The 23,588-nt window shown below is 38.2% G+C and overlaps 2 protein-coding genes across 2 annotated transcripts in view; one reads left to right on the top strand and one right to left on the bottom strand.

Moving 5' to 3' along the window:
- The window catches only part of CRPPA (CDP-L-ribitol pyrophosphorylase A), a 255,187-nt gene extending 237,077 nt beyond the window's left edge, over nt 1-18,110 (bottom strand). Inside the window, exons 1-2 of the mRNA XM_020289845.2 lie at nt 17,751-18,110; nt 4,578-4,854 (exon numbers count right to left, since the gene is read on the bottom strand). Coding sequence (XP_020145434.2) covers nt 4,578-4,854; nt 17,751-18,007 — 534 coding nt within the window. The 5' untranslated portion in view covers nt 18,008-18,110. The remainder of the gene's footprint in view (nt 1-4,577; nt 4,855-17,750) is intronic.
- Nucleotides 18,111-18,176: 66 nt separating this feature from the next.
- The window catches only part of LRRC72 (leucine rich repeat containing 72), a 152,928-nt gene continuing 147,516 nt past the window's right edge, over nt 18,177-23,588 (top strand). Inside the window, exons 1-3 of the mRNA XM_076006215.1 lie at nt 18,177-18,318; nt 18,412-18,518; nt 19,647-19,775. Coding sequence (XP_075862330.1) covers nt 18,177-18,318; nt 18,412-18,518; nt 19,647-19,775 — 378 coding nt within the window. The remainder of the gene's footprint in view (nt 18,319-18,411; nt 18,519-19,646; nt 19,776-23,588) is intronic.

The raw sequence follows: 23,588 nt of genomic DNA, 5'->3' as shown, positions 1-23,588 counted from the left end.
AGTCTTAAATTCAAAAAAACCTGAATCATACCAAGTACTTTCCCTATCCACAATGGAATAAAACTAGAAATTAATGACAAGAGGGACACTGGAAAATATATAAACACATGGCAATTAAACAATATGCTCCTGAATGGCCAGTGGGTCAAGGAAGAGATTATAAAACACAGGAAGAAACAAATTATGAGCAAAAGTGAATAAAAATGAAAAGTTGGAGAACTACCAAGTACTACTAGCCATAGTGTATAAAATATTATGTTCAGATATAAAGACAATATAAAAATCAATAACAGGAGACTCATCATATGTAAAGAAGGACCAAATGGAACTCCAAAGAATTGAAAAATATTAAGGTTTTAAAAATCCTTAAAAAGAGATTAGACAGAGCTAAAGAATGAATGACATTGAAACTGAAATTACCTAGGATGTAACATACAAAAAGAAACATGAAAGAACTGAGGACACATGCAGGCTCTGATAACAAGGGCTGGCATACATGTAGTATCCATTAGAAGAGGGGAAACAGTTATGAGAGTGAAATAAATAAGACAGAGAATCAATGTTCAGATAATCATTCAGAATTTTCTAGAACAAAAACGGATGAATCAAAATTCATACAGAACAATAAATCAAAAGCAAGGGGAGAAAATTTCCATATCTAGATACATCAGAGAGTAAATAATACCTTTGAAAAAGAAATTGTCTTTAAAGCATTCAGACAGAAAAGGCAGATTATTTTCAAAGGAATATAAATATATTGCTTAGTAGACTTCTCAAAAGCAGCATAGAAGCCAGGAGACAGTGACAGTCAAAGAAACAGGAAAATAAAAGCAATTGCAGACTTAGAATTTTATACCCAGACAAACCACCCTCATCAGTAAAGGAGAAATAATCCTGAAAGAATTTAGCTATTGGCCCTCTGGAAGTCATCTTGCCTCCTTATAGATCCTGAGACTATAATACATACAAACAAGAGAGAGAAACAAGGTCCTGGTGACACTCTTGAGCTCTTATATGCAGGCAACTTTAATGCCAACCTTGGACATCTTAGTCTCAAGGCAATATATCTCTAATTTGTGGTTTTTTTTATTAACATAGAGTATTAGTTAAAATACCAGTTATTTTTAACATATATAATCCTATAATCCACCTCCCACACACATACACCAGAGACAGTCACGGTCTAACTTGTTCAGGAAATGACATATCTGAAAGGGACCTTTGGGTAGAACTTGAAAACTAAGAGCTAAGAAGAAAAATGAGAATCAGTTAAGGAGTATATAGAAAACTATTTAAGAGAACAAAAGAGAATGAGCTAGAAGGATGCCTGGAAACCACAGCCTGTGAAGTGGCCCTAAGGAAAGTCAATGGAATTTTCACATCATAGGATAGCATTTGACTCAAGATCATTCTTTTACAATTTATTGATAACAGGTTAAAAAGATGCCATACTTCCCACCAACTGAGGTTCAACTACTAGTACAAGTCTCAATTAACTGCATTTGTTTTTATGATTACAAGTCAGAACAGTGTTAAAGAGTTGGCAGTAAGTAGTGCCTGGATTTAACTGAGGCTACTGGGACACTATCCTAATTGTCCTAAGAAAATTTAGAACAAACAAAAGGTTTCTGGGTGTCTGCAATGGTGAACTACTGCTTAGAACAGACCCTTAAAGATTAGCTGAATCTAGACTTTGAGCTCTTTTACAACTTTCAAAGATAACTGATAGCAATGCAAAAAAATTCTTGCCTATAAACATGCAAATGAATTCTAATGGAGGTTCAAATGACCTGCCTTAGAAAATCCAGCTTTGTTTTTTAATTCATTTCCACTTACCTTTTTACTCCATATAAATACATGTTTCTCTAGATTCAATTTTGAACCAGTTGTAATATCTGTGTAGTTTCCTCATTAATAAATTAAGGAAAATTCTGAATGTGGATATATATCTATATGAAACTCATGATATTAACTTTTTTTAAAAAAAAATCCTTTAACACCAACAAAAACAAGGCAATTTTCTAGAAGAAGCTAAATTTCTGAAGTTTACTTCAAAATAAATAAGTTGCAAAGTTTTAGTCTGAACCAGCTTCAATCTAATCAGAAAGTCCAACAGATTTCATTAAAATTTAAATTTGTTTTAAGATACATAACGTGATTCAATATTACAAATTATATTCTGATTAATTAAAAATTTAATTACAGTCTAATAGAAATTCCCACAAACAATAAAAAATAACTGCTAGATGTCTTAGTATGCTTTATTAAATCACATGTAAAACAAATGATATTTTTAGCATAGTCATTAGAGTGAGATAAAAGGCCTCTCTTTCCTTTTTTAGATCTACTAGCAAAAGAATCACTTTATGGACAATCTCTCAGAAGTGCTTTCTAATATAATCCTAGACAACAAAAAAATCCCAAATATGTGATTACTATAGTGAGCTTGAGTGGCAATTTTTCAACAGGTAACACAGGCAAACAATTTTGTATATAATATAGTAAGCACTGGAATTTATACCTACCCAAATTATATAGTCATCCTAGGAACTTTTACAAATGTATAAAATTCTCAAATTCCTAAAAATTATAAATCCTTTGTTCCTTTATTCTTTCTGACCACCCTCTGGCAACTTATCACATTGCCTCTACCACAACTGAATGAGTCACCAGAAAGCATTCAGCAAGAGGATATAACAATTCTAAATATGTATGCACCCAAACAGTGGAGCACCCAGATAAATAAATCAAATATTATCAGAGCAAAAGACAGACTGACTTCAACACAATAATCGCTGGAGACCTAAATAGTCCACTTTCAACAATGGACAGATCATCCAGACAGAAAAATCAACAAAGAAACACTGGACTTAATCTGCACTACAGACCAAACGGACCCAATAGATATTTACAGAACATTTCAGCCTCACATTGCCTCTAACACAACTGAAGAAGTCACTAGAAAGCCCTGAGAAAGTTTTGTAGTCACTAATGGTTCCCAGTCCACAATTTTCACAACCTCAAATACCATTTAGAAGATATGTTCAAAAATAAATCAAAATGTTTTATCTATAGAATTCTTGCACAGTTTTCAATTTAAAATAAAATTAACTCATGTTGCAGGAGGAAGGGAAGAAATTAGGGAAAGTTTCTTCCTGACTGACAATTTAAATACACAAGGATAATTAAAGAAGTCAGACTATCTTTCCTGAATAGAGTTGTTGTTTTTGTTTTTCAACTTCCTGGGTACCCAGATGGTTATGAAGGCTTTACTTCTCCTACTGGTCTATAATCCTTGAAGGAAATTACTACTTAGATGTTATAATTCATCTTAATACCATTTTTAAGCACTTAGCACTCTAATAGATAACATAATTTCCAATCCCAAGAACCTTACAAATATTAACATCTGTATTTTTACAAGTAAGGAAAATGGGCTCAAAGAGGTGGAGAAAGCTAAAAACACTATACCACTAATTGAAAAATTGAGATTTGAGCCTATTTCTATTATATTATACCATCTCTGTGCAATAAATTTTTTTCTCTAAGTTTCAAAGTTAGACTGCAAACTTAAGTTTAGTATCTGCTACTATATTTATAGAGTCTATCTGGTAATAAAAAAAAAACATATTCTAGAGATGAAAATAAGTCTTTTGCTATCCTATAGCTTATTTTGGTGAAACAGACATGGAAACAATTCTCTATAATCTCAAGATGATTCACCGTAAGGGGTGTGAATGTCTTTTTTTTTTTTTTTTTTTTCTTTTTTTTTTGAAGTAGAATTTTGCATTGTAGGTGTGAATGTCTTGTGTGGCTATTTGTGCTAGAAAATAAACCACTTCTGAACACTTAAAACACAAAATTGAGTACAATGAGCAAGATTTATTCATTATATATCCTATGCTTTTGAGAAATTTCTCAGGCCTTTTCATATAACTGCATATTTAATTTTCATTAATCTTTCACTGGTATCTATACCATAATGCCATTATTACTGTATTCTTCTTCAAATGGCTGTTACATCATGATGAAAAATGACTGTCACAAAAGATAATTTCCAGAATAGTCTCATAATCTATAATATTAAAACTATAAAGTTCCTAAAATGAATTATCACAACATTTTTTTTTTTTGAGACAGAGTCTTACTCTGTTGCCCTGGCTAGAGTGCCGTGGCATCAGCCTAGCTCACAGCAACCTCAAACTCCTGGGCTCAAGTGATCCTCCTGCCTCAGCCTCTCGAGTAGCTGGACCTACAGGCAGGTGCCACCATGCCCAGCTAATTTTTTCTATATATTTTTAGTTGTCCAGCTAATTTCTTTCTATTTTTAGTAGAGACAGGGTCTTGCTCTTGCTCAGGCTGGTCTCAAAATCCTGAGCACAAACGATTCACCCGCCTTGGCCTCCCAGAGTGCTAGGATCACAGGCATGAGCCACCGCGCCCGGCCCCACAACATCTTTAGTTCGTGTCCACTTTAAGTAATTTGACATTTAAATACAACTCTATCAAAATTCAGCAAATGAGCCACATTATAGTGTTTGCCCCCTTTATCTAGTTTCAGAAGTAAAAATACTTACCCCATGTTCCTTAGCAGCTATGACAACTTTGAGAAGGACATCTTCCTCAACAAATGGTCTGACAGCATCATGGATAATCACAACTTCCGGCTTACACAGCTTTGAGTCGGGCTGATCCTCTGCCAGTGCTTTTAGTCCATTGAAAATTGACCTGTGGCGGGTTACTCCAGCTTCAACTACTGAGATGCGCTCATGATGGTACTTCTGAATGATACTGTTCATTGCTTCGATGTTCTCTACAGTTACTGCCACAACAATGTCCTTTATCCAACATACTCTAAAAGGAAAGTATGTGTACATTTCATATAAATTTGTTCTTAGACAAAGCTAATAACAGAAAATTGAATTACTAGTATTAGTATATTTACATAGGGAGATTAGAAACTAAAAGTTAATAAGTCAGTTAATAAGTCAGTCTAATTTTTATTAGATCAGTAAAGAGGTTGATGAAAAACAATGAGCAATTCACACTAAAGTTATAGGTGGTGTTTTATATTATACAGAAAATTTATCAGATGTCAGTTTTTTACTTAAATTAAATTTGAACAATTAGAATATGAGATTTTATGAAAAAACAGACTATAATAAGAATATGCTTTTAAACTTTTTCAAATACTTTTCCTCAATGAGATAAGTGTAATTCAAAGCATTTTTGAGTTCCAAAAGTTGTCTGTCTCTTTCAAGAACTTCCCTGAGCTGGCAGCCAACCATTTAAATACTACCAAAGCTGAAAACTTATCTAACGCAAGCTTTGCCTACCTCAAGGTGAAATGCATAGCTTAAATGGGGAAATCATAATAATTAAGTTTGTAGAAATGAGGTTTAAGTAAAATGGAAAAGCTTACAATTGAAGTAGTAAAGGAACTGTTCTATTGAGTCATATACAAAACATAAAGCAATGTTTTTTCCTGTTATAAGACATTTTCTTCAAGAAGGACCTGCTGACATTTTGAACTACAAGTGCCCCACACTATCAAGTGGCTACTGCATTAAAGTCTGGCAGATTTCTCTTGAACATTAGTGCTAACGGAGACAAGTATCAATGTAGATTCACTGTTCCACAGCCAACAGGCCCCAACCAGGAAAATTATCTTTTGATCCTTGATATCAACTCTGAATAAAGTCACTTAATTTTTAATGAAATTCGTAACCTATGAGATTCTATATGTTCATGTTAGAACAGTTAAGTCTTGAAAACATTTTAAAGATATAAAAGGGCCTTAAAATTACTGAATAAAAATTACTTCCTACTTTTTCACTGAGAAATGAAAATTAACATTGTATTGTTTCACTTAGTTATTAACAGTCTACCTTCTGTCATTGAACAAATCCTTCTTGTAACCCCAAACTCTATTCTGTCTGTAGCTATAACAATAATATACTAGTGAACAAAACCAAGAGCTACTTTATAGGTGCACTGCCTTTTCATTTTGTCTATTCCTTTAATAAATATTTATTGAGCACCGAATAAATGATCAGCATTGAGGACACAATAGAAATAGACAATCACTGCCCTCACAGAGCTTACCGTCAGACATAAAGTAAATAAAAATAGCAATCAACAATTGCAAACTGTGATCAAATGCAATGAAGGAGAAGTCAAGGGTCCAGGACAGCATGTATAATGAGTAGCTGACCAGTATGGACAAGGCCGAGAGGGTGCTCCCCAAAGGAGGGGAGTTTGCACTGAGACCAAGCAGTGCATGTCAGGTAAGAAAGCCAAGGGGCTTTTACCATGTTACCTTACATGGCAAAAGGGATTTCTGCAGATGTGACTAAATGAAGTATTTTGAGATGGGGAGATTATCCTAGATTATCTAGGTGGGTCCAGTGTAATCAAAACAGTCGTTATAAATGAAAGGAGGAGGCAGAAGGGTCCATGGAGAAGATGTGATGACAGATGCAAACGTCAGAGTCGTGAAGGAACTCAAGCCCAGGAATGTGCACGGCTTCTAGAATTTGGAGAAAGGCAAGGAAACCTCCCATCCTGATCCTCCAGAAGGAATGAATACAGCCCTGTAACACCTTGATTATAGCCCAGTGAAATTAAATTCAGACTTGGTCCTCTAAAATTGTCAAGATAACAATATGTGGTTTTAAGCTAGTTTATATTAATTTTTTTTAACAGTTATAGGAAACTAATACAAAAGCATAAATTTTACTCTGGCTACAAGGTGGAGAATGGACAAGGTAAAAGGTGGAAGAATACAGAGAGACCAGTAGGAGACTGCTGCTATAGTCTGGGCAATGCAATGATGGGGCTACTAGATGGAGACTGTACATAGGATTTTAGAGATAATCTAGAGGTAGTTATTGACATGAATCAGTAAGAAAGAATGGCAAAATAAGTCAAGGATCACAAAATATAACAATAGCTGGCATAAATTAAATTTACTATGTCTTAAGTACTTTTCATATTTTAATTCATGTAATCCTTATAATATTTCTATACTCTCATATAATATAGGAAACAAGAAAGATATGTGAATATAAAAATACATATTTTTTTCTCTTCTACCACCTAGTCTAAAAAGGACTTGTAACAGAAAAAAAATATTTTTACCATTTTCATCAAGACAATACAACATTCTATTTTATCTCATTATCTAGAATGTAGGCTTCACGACAGCAGAGACAGTATCTGCTTTATCCACTGCCTTACGCCTCATTCCTAGTGGGGGGCTCAATAAATATTTGTTGAATGAATAGCCCTGGTTTGCCTCATCTACCAGGAGTGGTGTAACATCTTACAACACAGTATAGTCTCAAGGGTTATGAGAACAAAGGAGGCTCCCCTCATTATCCTTGTTAGGTATGAAAAGAAAAAGAAAAAAAAACCCATGAAAATAGCATTCCCTCAGCTGAGTGATTTTGTTGACTGTTTTGTTTCCAGGTATTTGACTCTTTGCTGACTTCTAGGTCCTGAGGCTCCTAGAGGACCAGCACTACTTTTATGTAGTCCCCAAGCCCCAGGCTACAGCCCATTACCAGTCTGTGACCTGTTAGGAAATGGGCAGCACATCACCACCTGAGCTCCACACCACATCCTCCAACCCCCACCCCCAGTCTGTGAAAAAATTGTCTTCCATGAAACCAGTCCCTTGTACCAAAAAGGCTGGGGACCACTGTTTTAACCAACGTCTTTGAAAGATTTTAGTCACAAATGAAAACAATGCAATATTACTCACAGAATGCCAAAGAACAGTCTATAGTAATCTGTAGAGGCAATAAAAGGGATTCTGAAATAAGACTAAATGTGGGTTGTTTTCTGTTTTGTAGCCTATTCCCTAAACCAGGGGTCCTCAAACTTTTTAAACAGGGGGCCAGTTCACTGTCCCTCAGACCATTGGAGGGCCATTGGAGAGTGCGGCGCACATTCCACACATGCGCACTGTGGGCCCGGGACTAGCTGGCTGCTAAGCTGGACAGGCAGCGGCAGCAAAAACACCCAGCAGGCTGGATAAATGTCCTCAGCAGGCCGCATGTGGCCCACAAACCATAGTTTGAGGACGCCTGCCCTAAACCTTTCATTGCAACTTCAACAACTGTAGAATTTACAATGTACTTGCACAATTTAGAATTTATAACATTCTTAACAAAGCCCTTGGCAAGTGGCAAGTGACAGGTCTTCAGTCCCTCCTAAACGTGGAATTTTCCAAGGTTCTGGTTCCACTGGCATCCAGACAGCCATCTCTCCCATAGTTCACTGCACCAGCCTCTTAACTGTCTCCTCTATCTCATCCTGTCCCAACACAATCAATTGTCTCCTCTTCTGAATGATCTCTCTCAAGCACAAATCTGAGGCCAACCCTGCTGTCTCTTGAACAGGCCCTTCCAGACCTGACTCCAGCCTACTTCTCCATGTGCATCATGTGTTCTCTTCCATGCTCCTCCTACTCTCAAACCAAGCTACTCACTGAAGGGAAGACGTAACATTCTCTCATACAGAGGCCTCTGCATGTGCTACTTTCTTTACCTCTCAACACTGTCGCCATCCCTCTCTCTCCCCCATTTACTCCTGTCTGAGTCCTACTTGCTCTTCAGCTCTCAGCTCAGAGACGGTCCTCTCCAGGAAGCTTTCCATGATTGCCATTCTGGGTGCAGCATCCTGCTTCTCAGCTTTCAGAGTACTCATGCCTCCAGAGAACTTAACAATCATACTGCACCTTTTATCTTCCTCATTAGCTGCCAACTCACAGAAAGCACAGACTACACCCCAGTACTTGGCACATACCAAATTTTCCATAATATAAATATTAGAAACAATACCTAAAATGCATGGAATGTGTAGAGCATTTCAGCTGTAATACCTTGACATCCACATTAGCTCTATAAAGTAAATTGTCATCTCATCTTTATGGAAAACACAGAGGCAGTAACCTGCCCATGATCACACACAGCTCAGAAATGAAGGGACAAGGCTGGCTGTGACCCTAGACCCAGTCTGACTTTGGAGCTTACAGCTTTAACTTCTGTAAATGGACTAACACTATCTCTGAGAGGGAGGGTATAAAATCATTCTAGATCATTATTACCTCCAACACTTGATTTATGTTAAGAATGAACCATACAACATTGCTTTTATAATCAAAAATGGTCAAATTTCTTATGATCTCTTATAACTCAAACAAAAGTAGGCATTCCTTCATTCATGTGTTCATTTAGTTATTCAAAAAACATCAAGCAAGCATGTAGCCTTTGCCAGGCACTATGCTAGACACCAGTGATACAGTAATGAACAAAGACTGACAGACTCCTGACCTCACAATCCATATGTCAATAAATATCTATTAAATAGAGAAGAGAATGCTTGAACAATTAGGCATTAAAAACTGCTCTTAAATTTATAGTTATTAAAAGCAATCAAATATATTTCAATTATTTATTAATGTCACATCACATTACTTCTTAATAGAGAAGGAGTTATAAGGACATGTTCAACTAAATCAAAGGTAAGATTTTTTTTTTAAGGTAAGATATTAACTGGTCCCCTAAGCTATGTATCTTTGTTACTTTTTATAGTATATCCAACTGGAAAAATCAGTTGAAAGCAACTTTTGAAGATATCATGTTGTTACTTTTATGAAAGGTTACATTAACTTAAATGTTAAAATCCAGAAGAATTAAGAGGCTGGGCGCAGTGGTTCATGCCTATAATCCTAACACTTTGGAAGGACTTTAGTAAGGCCAAGACGGGAGGATTGCTTCAAGCCAGAGGTTCAAGACCAGCCAAAAAGCAAGAACAAATGAGTCCCCATCTCTACAAAAAAAATAGAATTAGCCAGGTGTGATGGTTTGTGCCTATAGTCCCAGCTACTTAGGAGGCTGAGGCAAGAGATCAGTGGAGCCCAGGAGCTTGAGGCTGTAGTGAGCTATGATGACACCACTGCATTCTAGCCCAGGTGGCATAGGGAGACGCTGTCTCAAAAAAAAAAAAAAAAAAGAAGGAGGAGGAGGATATCACTTGACATAAAGTAGTTAAATATCTATTCAATGAATTAACTCCCAATTTTACTGGATTGCCTTAAAAATGTTGTCTTTAAATATAAATGTCCTATTTCAAATAAAAATTGTAGATTATATCTCAAATAAGAAGTAGTACAATTTGCTTTAAAGATGGCAGCAGAGGAACCTCAGCAGCAGAAGCAGGAGCTGTTAGGTAGTGACTCCGAAGGTACAGAGGGAGGGATGCCTGGCCAGAGCTATCAGGGACAACACTGGGCCAGCTGTTCCCAAGGAGGTCAGGGAGGCAGGACATTCAGGGAGGCAGGACAGTCAGGGAGGCAGGACAGTCAGGGAGGCAGGACAGTCAGGGCTAAAGACATGGATGGTCCCCCCGCCCCCCAGCTCCCCTCTTGACCCACAAAAAAAGCAACATTATAGTTACTCAAAGCATCCACCTAAACTATCAACACAGCTTTGCCATCTACACAATAGCTTGTTTATGCCAACAGAGAAACAGCCTGGAGAACAAGTGGTAATGAAATCAGGGAATGCATTTTCCACAGCTTGTCCATATTTGAGTATTTTTCATTGCAAGAAGTGGTCCGAAGCCTGGAGAAGTGGTAATCAGTTGGTGTAAGGTCTGGTCAATGTGGTGGATGACAGAGAGTTTCCAAGTCCAGCCTCTGCAGTTTGAGCAGCATTGTTTGTGTGATATGTGGTCAAGCATTGTCTTGCAAGAGGATTAGCCTGTTTCTTTTGACCAACCTCTGCTGCTTAATTGCAAACATCCTCATCATTTAGTCCAATTGGATGCAGTAGACATCCGCTGAAATTGATTGACCAGGTTTCATGAAGCCTTAGTGGATAATACCAGCACTGGACCACCAAACCAGACACCATTAGTTTTTTGATGAATATTTGGACTGTGTTTCAGCACTTCGTCTCTATCCAACCATTGTGCCAAATGCTTGAAATTGCCAAAAAGAATCCATTTATCATCACATGTAACAATATGGTATAAAAATAGCCTTTACCTTGAGACAGCAAAGCAAGCAAGCTTCGAGATGATTTCTCGTTTAATTCATGTGGAACCCATCTATCCAGCTTCTTTACCTTGCCAATTTATTTCAAAAAGTCTGATATTGTCAAACCTTGCTGCTGATTCACACATAAGTTGAGATGGAGTGACTTCCACTACAGCTTTCAGCTCACCATTATCCACCTTGGTCTCAGGTGGCCCACGAGGCTCATTTTCAAGGTTAGCACAGAACTTCTCAAACCATCAACGTGCTGTGCAGTCATTAGCCACATCCTTCCCAAATAATTCATTGATATTTCAAGCTGTCTGCACTGCATTGGTTCCATAATGGAACTTATATTCGAGAACAACAGAAATTTTTGACTTATCCATGGTTTCACAAAAATTGCTCTAAAAGAAAATGTTAAAGATAATCACAAGCCAAACTGTGTTTGAAACACTGAGGATGTACCTTCACAATAAAAATAAGTGTCGAAATGAAATGTCAGAAATATCAACTGTCAAACTTAAGGAAATCGGACATTTCATTCTTAATAACCTAATAGCTATAAAATAACTATGCTCAAAACACAAAGCAGTCAAAGTAGATGTAAATAATTACAAACAGATGTACTTATGGCCCTAGGCTATGTCAAACAATTGTATGAGGCTCAAAATAGAAAATGGTGCTTTAAACTAGTGTTTCTCAAACTGCAGATTTCAGGATCCATTACTGTGTCATCAAGTCAGTTTATAATAAGTTTTAGACCAACATTGTTGAATAAATAAAACATAAAAATTAAAATGCATAGCACATAATAGGGATAGGTTGTTTCTCATGAAATTTGCTTTCAAATGTGTGTGTGGGTATGTGTGTGTGTGTGTGTGTGTGTGTGTGTGTGTGTGTAAGTAAATATGTGCTTGTCACTGAGCCATGATGTAAAATGTAGTTCTTGCAACAGATTATAGGAAAAAAGTCTGGAAAACATTGTTTTAGACCACTCTTAAGAGATAACAGGCTTATTAAGCTATTTTAGTCAGTAACCAAGCATACACCCAGTATTTGCAAGCCTTTATAAGTACTGTTTGTATTTCAGAGGATTTATTCACATTCTTTTCTAGTTATAGAATTAAAAGCCTTTTACAGTATTAAAATTTAATAATGTAGAAATCATGGGACTGAAAAAGATCTTAAATACCTCACACAGTGCCTACCAATCAAATATTTGCTGAATAAAGGGATCTAGTTCATCTCTTAACTAAAGACAAGTCCACACCAAAGCCCCAGCAGCCTGATTCTATCAAGTATTTCCTTCCTAGCACATTCCATAAGCAAATGCAAGCCTAGCCCCAAGCTCCATTACAACAGACATTTTGAGGAAGAAATATAATATCTCAAGTTATTTTCTCTTGGAATAACATAAATATTACTTACAGGAATACACTGCTCAGACAGTTTTAAAAGATCAGTTGAGAACAGACCGTTTTAGCAAATGCTTTAAAAAACAGATGGGAAAAATCAGGCCCTGTTAACACCTCTAAAGCACTCCCATCCAGTCTGCAGAAGTTTGGCCTCAAAAGGACAGTGGCAGCTGCTGCTCACTACCACGACAGCCTTCATGGAAATTTGGCCTCTGGATTATACTGGGGTCATAATTTGTATATTCCCATCTCTCCATACCCACCCTGATGTTTTAGCAGCAAAATACTGAATTGGTGTGACAGGGCTGGCTCCTGATTCTTTGGCAATGTTAAGCCTCCTTACTATGGCCCATGAAGGCTTGCATATGTCAAGCCTCAGCCTACCTGTCTTGGTCTTATATCTTGTTTTGAAGGAGTCCCATGGGGGCGTTTAGGAACATGACACAAATCTCTAATCATTTGACCTGTACAAAACACAGCAGTCCTATTCCTCTCCTTGCCTCAGACTCCACCCTTCTATAATATTAAAAAAGTCTTAAATTTGTCTTAAGTCAAATTCATCTAACTGACCACTGAACTAAAAACATCCTCAACACGTTTCTCTTTATGAATCCCTAATCCAGTTAATCACTAAGACTTGTTAATACTACCTCCTCAATATTTCTCCTATCTTCCCTAGCCCATTTTTATTATTCTCAGCTTAATTTAAATGTTCCACCTTGTTCACTTGGGCTAGCATTTACAAATTTGTAGTGTTCTTTGTTCAACAGAATTTGCAGTGGTTTTCAGAAATAAGGTAGAATTTTTTAAAGTACCCAACAAAAAAAAAACTGAAGAAAAAGAGAAAACTAAGAAAATGAGCTATAATGCACTGAAAAAACATACCATGGAGTTTCAAACAACTAAACATGGACCTCCATTGATTTTCCAAGCAATACAACAAACAATCCAATCACATTGAGTTTCCATAATATAAATATAGACCTACAAAACTGTTTTTTCTCCCCAAATTTACCTTGAGTTGTCAGACACAAGGAAACTAAGTCACTCTTGCCAAACTGAAAAGGTACTAAAACATAGATTAAAATGCCAGGATTTTATTATACAATGACACACGCTACTACAACAAAGTCTGGAATGTTTTTTAATCAATGGAACATCACACCTTCCTGTAGAAGATTTATATGGGGCGCCAAATTGTAATAAGATTTGAGGAGCAGGAAAACATAGAAAGTAACAAATTATCTTTAGCAGTGTCTTCTGCGCAAGAAACCTCATGGGCTATGGGGAAAACCCTGCCAGAGCTTGTTCAAATCCATCGACAGGAATTCCCACCTTCACCCAGCCTACCACCAAGTCTGAATAAGCATGGCCAAGGTTTGCTTCTCTTATTTGCTTTTGTTGTAGTTGTCATTTTAATCTACTTTTCAGCTATTCCAGGTTGACCAACCCCTCCACTCCCAGTAACATTTTCTTTATATAGTTTAAGCTATAAAATTAAATTACTGGCAGGAATTTTTACTTCCTACTTCAGATCTAGAGAATACATTTTTTAAACAGTCAAATTTAAATACATGAGTTGATCAATTGTGAATAAATTTTGCAGCTTAATTGTCAGAGCTTTATGCCTTGTCAATACCACTACCGCATCATTTCTTAAAGCAACATTTCTTTGTAAAAACTCAGGTCACAAAGTAATAGTTATGAAAGGGAACCCTGATATCAGTCCCTTGCTAATAAAGTGAGAAAACCCAAATTCTTTTTAAGGTATAACCTGGAGTCTAATAATTATATTTCAATTCCCCGAAAAGGCCAAAATAAAACTTCAAAATCCTAGAAACATTTTTGGTCAACTGCTGAAAGGGTCTTGTTTCTAGTACAACCTAGAAATCGGTTGTTATATTTGATCCTTCTAGTTAAACCCGTAATGCACAAATCTCAACTATCAGTTGTATACTCTTAAAAATAAAGAATATAGTATATGAACCTACAAACATACCCATATATACTTATACATGTCTACACATACATAAACAATGGTTAATCACAATATATAAATACAGCCACACATATAATTTTGATATACTTAAACTGTAAACCTCCATTTTCCCAAACAGAGCCTTTAGTCAACATACCTCAGATACTGGAAGGCTCAGAGCTACTTTTGAATCTCATTTAATCTGATAATTATTTTTTTAAGCAATTTCAATGGAGCAGAGTAGAACTTGGCTAAACCAGAAAAACATGGATTTCCCAATTTTGCCAGAAGGAAAGAGACAGGTGATCTGAAGTCCCCATTCACAAAATGGATATTCTTTCAATGCCTCCTCCAAGTGTTCCATTATAGAATAGTTACTTTAATATATTGTCATGTTTGAAAAGAGGAAAACTTGCTTGAGTCATCTACCTTAGGGGCTAAGGATAGCACCGTCTCAAAATGTAGTCTGTCAATTCCCCCACTGCCATAGGAACATCTCACTCTGGCCATTAGCTGCACTGGTTCTGAGCCAGAGACTAAATGTCAGTATCTGCCAGAGATCTGGGAGTCTAAACATTCCTTTGGAAAGTTTCAATCAGTTGTCCTCTTTTCACTGTCTACCCCACCTTCAGGGATACTCTGTGCCTCTAATTCTTATACTTTTCCAAGGTCCTATGACTTTAACTTACTTCTTCATGGCTGTCCTACCTGTCCTTATGGTTTTGTTTTATTGGGTCTGTTAAATCTGATTAGTTATCCCTTCTGTCTCCTTTCTACCATCCTGAGTTTTGTTGGTATTTATCTGCTACTCTTCCTCTCATTCATTTCACCCTTGTGTGGCTATACATTTTTAGTTCCTTTATGTGGATATGTGAAGGAGTTGGGAAACAAACAAAAACCATATTTAAATGGCAATGTTTAACTGGAAGCAAGACTGGTCATGTTTCTTTGTATTTTCCTATCCCAATTTAGGAATTTGGGGCCAAGTTCAGGGGTCACCCTCTTCTCTTTCCTAGGCCCTAATTAATTTTATGTTGATTTAAAAATCCAAAAGACAAGTTAACCCATAAGAGTTATTTTCAACAAGTATCTTTAATTTCTTAGAGGAGAATAGCTTAAAAAAAAAGTCACAACTTCTCAACCCTCTGTAAGTGAAATAGCAAAACTTGAGCAAAGAAAAATCTTAATTATGATGAGCAAAAATAATGACTTTAACGTCAAATTTGGGCATCACATAGAGCTCTTAAAGGGCAAGAAATAACACCTCTCAGTATAATCTAGATGACTGACAACAATGACATCCAATTACTTTTTATTTGGGACAAAAAGAGCTGTTGTTTTTCTTTAAGTAGTAAGCATGTTTCAACTGAGCCAAAAATAGTTATATAAGACAATACGTTTCTATATCCCTTCCTTATTTTAAACTTATACAGTTTATCTTTTGGGATGAAAGGGCTAAGGACTTTGGCACCATACCCTAGGAAAACTATCAGCAGTCTGTTGGGCCCATCTTTTGAGAGTGAGGAATAAAAAGAGATAAGGGCCTCTATTTGGCAAATGGCCAAAAAGCACCCATACCTCTCCATAATGCAAGGCTTCCAAGGATTTACTTGGATTACCCAACATATAATCACATTCCATAAATTCTTCAGGCATTACAATAGTGACAAAAATGAGCCCTAAGTTATCCCAGAATGGAGATATTGGTTAGTTACTATTTTTATTAGTTAGGATTTTATGATTGCTGTTATCAATTATGTAACATTGGAAAACAAGTGTTCTCTCACCTTATTTTCCATAAACAGGGGCTTTCCAAACATTCTTTTACTTTAAAGGTAAGACTTTCAACTGTCCACCTCTTTTGCCTCAGAAGATGCAAAAATGTCAGTTAATATAAAAGCTTCCCCCCCCCACCCGCCCCATGGGAAGGAAAGTGTAAAAATGACTGCCATCCCTTATATCTAATTACTAAGTAGATAAAGATGCTGCTAGCCAAGATCCTTTGTGCCCCTGGCATTACCTCCATGTATGAACTATGTTGCCACAAAGTCTATGGCACTGGAATATTGTCGGTGCGCAATTCATAGGATGGTTTCAGGGACCTTCTGCCACCACTACCCAAAGAAATGGAAGAACACAGAACAGAGGTAATAACTGGAATTGTTTCAAAGTTTATATGAGTTTCATATGTAACTACTGGCCTGATTACATAAATCAGGGGTGAATATGGCTAGCTCTTTACGCTTCCATTTTCCAAATGCCAACAATATTCAGAAAATAAAAAAACCTGGGCCCTTTGGCTTCCGAAGTGTTTAAGGGTTTGTGTGGGGCTCCTTTCTGGATCACATGGCACTTCCCTTGGAACCTCCCTAGCTTGGTTTTCATCAAAGCTTCCTGAAAAGGCCATATGCTAAAGGATGCCACCTATCTGGACATGCAAACGGTTCACTTCAATCCAGAATTTAACATACTACCACAGCTTCCCGCTGGCTTCAAGAAGTTTAAGCACCTTAGCAAAACCACGTGGACCTTTGTAATCCCACTGCTTCCCACCCCTGCACCCTCACCCCATGCTCTCCATCACATTAGTCCGGTGCTTAAACAAACAAAAAAGTAAAGTTAATAAAAATGAAGTACCCCTCCTTTTCCTTAGCTCACTACTGCTCCCCTAGTCCTTCTAATCCCATTCCCCCTGCCTCTTTCATTTCCCCAACTAGTTAACTTCAATCCCTTTTTAAGATGATAAAGGGTGTGCTGGCCTCAATTTCAGGCTTAAATCTGTTTTCGTTATTGAACTGTTGGAATTCTGCTCCTCTCTCTCTCTCTTTAAGTAATTTATCAGTCTGTCTCATACTAGGTGCTCAGTAAACGTTTGTCAAAGAATGAACAAATACCCTCAAAACCATTATAGCTGAGCTTCAAATACAACTCCACCCACGCATGCGCGGAGACAGAGCCCGGGACACTCCTAGAGCAGCTTCTCATTGGGCCCCACAGGGGCCACGGCGAGAACTCAAAGTCTCTCGACCCGACCCCGGCATGCGCTGAGGCAGCGCCACATGCCGGGCCTTCCCCACCGCCTTAGCTGCTAGGGTACGTAAAGAGCTCTGTGGGTGGCTCCACTTCCGTGCCCATCTGTTAAAGGCCGAAGCTGGAGGAGACGGAGCTCAAGCTTGAGTAACTGAGCCCGGGGATGCCGGCCCGGCCGGCCCTGAGGTGAAGGCGCCAGCGCGAGAGCAGCCGCAGGGCGGGGAGCGCGAGGCCCGGCCCCAAGCTGTGGGGAGCGCGGGGCGCGCCGGCGCCGCATTACCTCTCCAGGGCCTGCAGGGTGTAGCTGATGAGCGGCCGCTCCAGGATGGGGCAGAACTGCTTCGGGGTGGGGACGCCCATCCTCTCCCCGCACCCCCCCGCCGGTAGCACGGCTGCCACAGCGAGCGGGCGGCGCCCTGGCTCGGCCCCGGCCGCGCTCAGCAAGGAGGCCGAAGCCGCCCGGTCTGCGCCGAGCCGGCTGCTCAGGCAAGGCCTCCGCTCGGCGGGCCTGGAGCCGCCGGGTGGCCCAGGCTCCATGGCGGCCGGCGCGACGGGTCCCGCTCGCCCCGGACCCAAGCGCTCGGCGCTGCTCCAGCCCTCGGCCCGGGTCGCGGAGTGGCGGGCGGACAAGAGGGAGGGACGCGGAGCGCGCAGGCGAAAGGCGCCCGGCTGAGCCGCGGGCCCCACCGCTGCTGGCCCGCGGGGGATGATCCCGACAGCCGCCGCTGCCGCAGCTGAGGCCGCCGATCTTCCCTCGCCGCGCGGCTGCGGCCTCTGCACCCCGGCCCAGCGCCCCCGGGAGGGCTGGCGTGCCCGGGGCAGACCCAACAGTCGCCGCAGGTGGAAGTGTCTGCACTCCTTAAGTACCTAAGTATCACATATACTTAACAGCTGTGCATATGCGGGAGTGGCTAGGACTCCATCCCATTCCTTTCTTTAAGATACTTGGAAGAGATATGGATCTGAATCACAGGGTGGACAGAGGGTGCATGTGCGCCTGGATTATCTGAATTTCATTAAACTCCGAGGCTTCCTTGTTCCACCTACGGTAAAGACAGGTGGATTGGCAAGTGTTGCTATGAAACCACAATAATCCAAACTGCGGTGGTTCCCCAATTTATCTGCACATGGCAACCACCTGAGGAGCGTGTCCTGATGCCTGGGTTTCACGCTTAGACATTGGGTTTAATTGGTCTGGTATGTGGCCTGGGCTTTAGAGTTTTTTTTAATATGCTTAGGTGATTCTAATGAGCAGGCACATTTTGGAAACACAGAGCCAAAACAATACTAATAGTTACTGAACAATCTACACACATCTCCTTTAATCCCCAGTAGAACCCAACGATTGCCATTTCCCTTTTACAAAGGGAGAAACAGGGTTAGAATGTTTAAGTAAGTTATGTAAGATTGCACAACTAAAGGCAGAGCAGCCATAAAGCCCTTATACGGAAGTACAGCCAGATTTGAAGAATTCCAGGCCTGAAGCATATCTTGCCCTTATTTAGTACTGTCCTTGTAGAGGATGTTTACCATAAAAATATAGTTAAGTATTTGGAGTGCCAGAGCAATGTATTAGGTTCCTGGAATGTAAACTCCATGAGAGCAGGGACCTTTGGTTTGGATTGTGTGCCCAACTCTTAGAATGTATTAGCTTAATGTTTGTTTATTGAATGAATTGATGATTAAAGTATATAATTATCTGCAATTCATAATTAATCTTATCAATGAATAATATAAGATTCATAAGAAATAATCTTAAATACTGAAAATGTTATCCAGTTATTCCGATTTCCATTATTTTTCCCATTTTTCTCAGTTCAAAGCATACAAAAATAAAAAATTTTCTGCTTTTTGTGTAGTCACTGAGAGCATTTTTCACGTTTGTTATTTTTACCATAATTAATGTTTAGCTTCTATGCTAGGTGAGGTTTCTCAGACTATTGACTCAGCTGAAAAGTTGGTGTCATAATATGCTGCTTTGCGACTTTTATTGTTATAGTTTCTTTCTAATTTGGTCTTGAGGTCTCTCTCTTGAAAGTGGCCATAACCCAAAATACGCACTCTTTGGGGCAGCCCAGGCCCAAGGAGGAAAGTTAGGTATTTTGGTGTGTAGGTAGACACTGGATTAGGCAGCACAGCAAAATATAAGATAACGGAAGTATTTCATTACTTAAAGATCCACAAGAGAAGAGGGGCACCTACAAAGCCTAACCAGAAGTCCTTCCCAGAGACAGCAGCCTACACAACCAGACGGTGGAAAGAAGAGAGAGAAATAGAGGACCTCCGGGGCTATGCCTTTATAAAGGTACATGAGCTTTATAAACCCTGGGCTTTCACTATGGGGTTGGATTGGCTCATTTAAAGAAACAGTTGTTGGGGAGGTGGGGAACTATTTACATAACTCTGGTGTTGACTGTTAGGTTTTGTCATGGTTACCAGCTGTGGAATGTGTTGGGTTTGGGGTCCACCTGTGGGATGAGGAACTAGACGACTTTATCACAAACCATCACACAGGGACCGGAAGTTTTAACTAGTTCACAAAAGTGATAGGGTACAACTGAGTTTCAAACAGCTTAACCTCAGGCCTAAAAATGGATGCCGGGGTAGCAACTATATTAAACAAATTTATGACAGTACTTGACTTTGTAGCACCAGTACCACACCTGTGTCTGGCCCATATTCTGCATTCAGTAAATATCTGTTGACTAACTGGATGGATGAATGAGTAAATGAGTATATTTATGACAGCAAAAAGGCAAATCAAATTATTTATTAATATTGATCTTTAAGCCTCATTATTTCATCTAAAGATGGAGTTAAATCTATTCTTCCTTTATTTAATATTGAGCAAAGAAAAGCATAGTAATAAAGTCCTTGTTATAGTAACTGCTATAGAATAATTTTATATAATTAAACCTTGATGAATTTTAGCCAAAATCTTATTTTATTGACTTAGTTTTGTTCTTAGAGCAAATATTCTGACTTAGCTCTCCTTGCTATGAATTCTTAGATCTTTCACACTGTATATTGTCAATGTCTAGCAGATCAACTTGTATTGAAAAAAAGCAGACTATAGTATTCATTGATATACACAGTATAAAGCAACATTTTTTCCTCCATATCTTTTTTATATAGATATAATTAGTTCTATGTTATACATAGTTGGGGTAAAAGATGTCGTTTCCATGTTACTTTATACCAACTTAAAGCAGCCACATTAAGAGAGCATCTTTTCTGCATCAGGCATATGAAAGTACATAAATTAGAAAGTGAGATCCTCTGGGATTCGTTGCTAATAACTATTCTAAGACATCAGTTGAAGAGTTTAGAAAAAATAAATCCCAACTGTATCACAATACAAAGCATGGAGAGTGGTGAAGTTCTTAGAGCAGTTTTTGGTCAGGGCTTCTGTGATAGATGGAATTATGGCTCCCCGAAGAGATCCATGTCCATATCTTCAGAACCTATGAATGTGTAACTTTTCATTGCTAAAGAAACACTACAGATGTGATTAAGTTAAGGCTCTTGAGGGGGGAGAGTATCCTGGGTTTTCCAGTTGGGCTCTGCGTAATAGCAAGAGTCCTTATAAAATGGAGATCAGCGTTAGAGAAGGAGAGTGTGAAGATGGAAGCAGAACTAGAATGACGCAGGGCCAGAGGAATACAGGCAACCACTAGAAGCCAGAAAAAGCAAAGAAACAAGCTTTTCTCTTAGAGCTTCCAGAAGAATATAGCCCTGCCAACCCATTTTCAGACTTCTCATGTCCCAAACTGAAAGATAATGTATTTGAATTGTTTTAAGCACTAAGTTGTACGAAGTTTAACTGTACTAAGTTTATGGTAATTTGTTACAATATAGCTTCACACATAGGAGGAGCTACAAATTCACATTCGAACTATAACCTCCAAATGCAGTTATATATAGTTAGAAATACATTGACATGGCTGAAAAAAGAAGGCGCTGCTTGTTCAACTTTACTTATGTCCTATTACTAGACCCCCAGGGTATTATGACTTTTAGAATAAAACTTTTAATTATCTTGTGAATAGCAAAATGTATTGCATTGTATTGTGAATGTTTAAAACCTAACTTTGTTAAGTGTATACCACAATTCTATACCCTCACTTTAACATGTCTTTACTTTTTTTTTCTTAAATAGACTTTTTTTTTGGAGCAGTTTTAGCTTCAGAGCAAAATTAAGATAAAGGTACAGAAATTTCCCACGTACTCCCTTCTCCACACACTCATAGCCTCCCCCAGTGTCAGCGTCCCCCCCCTAGAGGTACATTTGTTACAATGATGAACCACACTGACACATCATTATCACTCACAGTCCATAGCTTACATTAGGGTTCACTCTTAGTGTTATACATTCACTCTCTGGATTTGGACAAATTTACAGTGACATATATCCACCATTATAGTCTCATACAGAGTAATTTCACTGCCCTAAAAATCCTCTGTGCTCTGCCTATTCATGCTTCTCTTCCCCCAGCCTCTGCCCAATCCCTGGCATCTACTGCTCTTTTCCCTGTCTCCATGGTTTTGCCTTTCCCAGGATGTCATATAGTTGGGTATATACTGTAATTATACAGCATATATCCTTTTCACATTAACTTCTTACACTTAGTAATGAGCATTTAAGGTTCCTCCATGTCTTTTCATGGCTTGACAGCTCATTTCTTTTTAATGCTGAATAGTATTCTATTGTCTGGATGTACCACTGTTTATCCATTCACCTACTGAAGGACATCTTGGTCGCTTCCAAGTTTTGGCAATTATAATTAAGTTGTTATAAAACCTGTGTACAAGTTTTTATGTGAACTAAAAGCCTTCAACTTTTTGAGGGGTAAATGCCAAGGAGAAAGATTGCTGGATTATATGGAAAGAGCATTTTAGTTTTGTAAGAAACCACCAAAGTATCCTCCAAAGTGGCTATATCATTTTGCATTTCCACCAACAATGAATGAGAGTTCCTGTTGCTCCACATCCTCGCCAGCATTTGGTGTTGTCAGTGTTCAGGATTTTGGCCATTCCATTTATAATAGGTGTGTAATGGTATCTCAGTGTTGTTTTAATTTGCATTTTTCTAGTGACATATGTTGATGTTGAGCAGTTTTTCTTATGCTTATTTGCCATGTGTTACCATATTTGGTAAGGTGTCTATTACAGTCTTTGGCTTGCTTTTTAATGATGTCTGTGTTCTTATTGTTGTTTTAAGAGTACTTTGTATATTTTGGATAATAATTCTTTATGAAGTTTATCTTTTGCAAGTGTTTTCTTCCAGTCTGTGGCTTATCTTGACAGTGTCTTTTGCAGAGCAGAAACTTTTAATTTTAATGAAGTCCAGCTTATCAATTCTTTCTTTCATGGATCATGCTTTTGATGTTGTTTTTTAAAAACTCACCATTGACCCCAAAGTGACCTAGATTTTCTCCTATGTTATCTTTTAGGAATTCTATAGTTTCATTATACATTGAAGTCTGTGATTCATTTTGACTTAATTTTTCTAAAAGGTATAAGGTCTGACTAGATTCAGTTTTTTGCATGTAAATGTGCAGTTATACCAGCAATATTTGTTGCAAAGACTATCTTTGCTTCATTTTATTGCCTTTGCTCCTTTGTCAAATATGAGATGATTATGTTTACATAGTCTAATTCTGGGTTTTTTATAATATCCCATTGATCTATTTGTACATTTTTTTCACCAATGCCACACTGTACTGATTACTGGAGCTTTATAGTATGTCTTGAAGTTGAATAGTGTCAGTCTTCCAAATTTGTTGTTCTTCAATATCATGTTGGCTATTATGGGTCTTTTGCTTCTCCATATAAACTTTATAGTAAGTTTCTTAGTATCTGCAAAATAACTTACTGGAATTTTGATCAAATCTATAGATCAATTTGGGAAGTACTGACATCTTGACAATATTGAGTCTCCCTATACACAAACAGGAAACATCTTTATTTAGTTCTCTTTTCACGTCTTTTATCAGAGTATTTGAGTTCTCCACATGTGTAACTTCTACATACTTTCTTAGATTTATACCTAAGTATTTCATTTTGAGGAATTTTAAATAATGTTGTGTTTTTAATTTCAAGTTCCACTTGTTCATTG

This window comes from Microcebus murinus, chromosome 9 (assembly GCF_040939455.1).
Source record: "Microcebus murinus isolate Inina chromosome 9, M.murinus_Inina_mat1.0, whole genome shotgun sequence".
Classification (NCBI taxonomy): Eukaryota; Metazoa; Chordata; class Mammalia; order Primates; family Cheirogaleidae; genus Microcebus; species Microcebus murinus.
The sequence above is the reverse complement of the archived record's forward strand: the minus strand, read 5'-3'. Positions and strand labels throughout refer to the sequence as shown.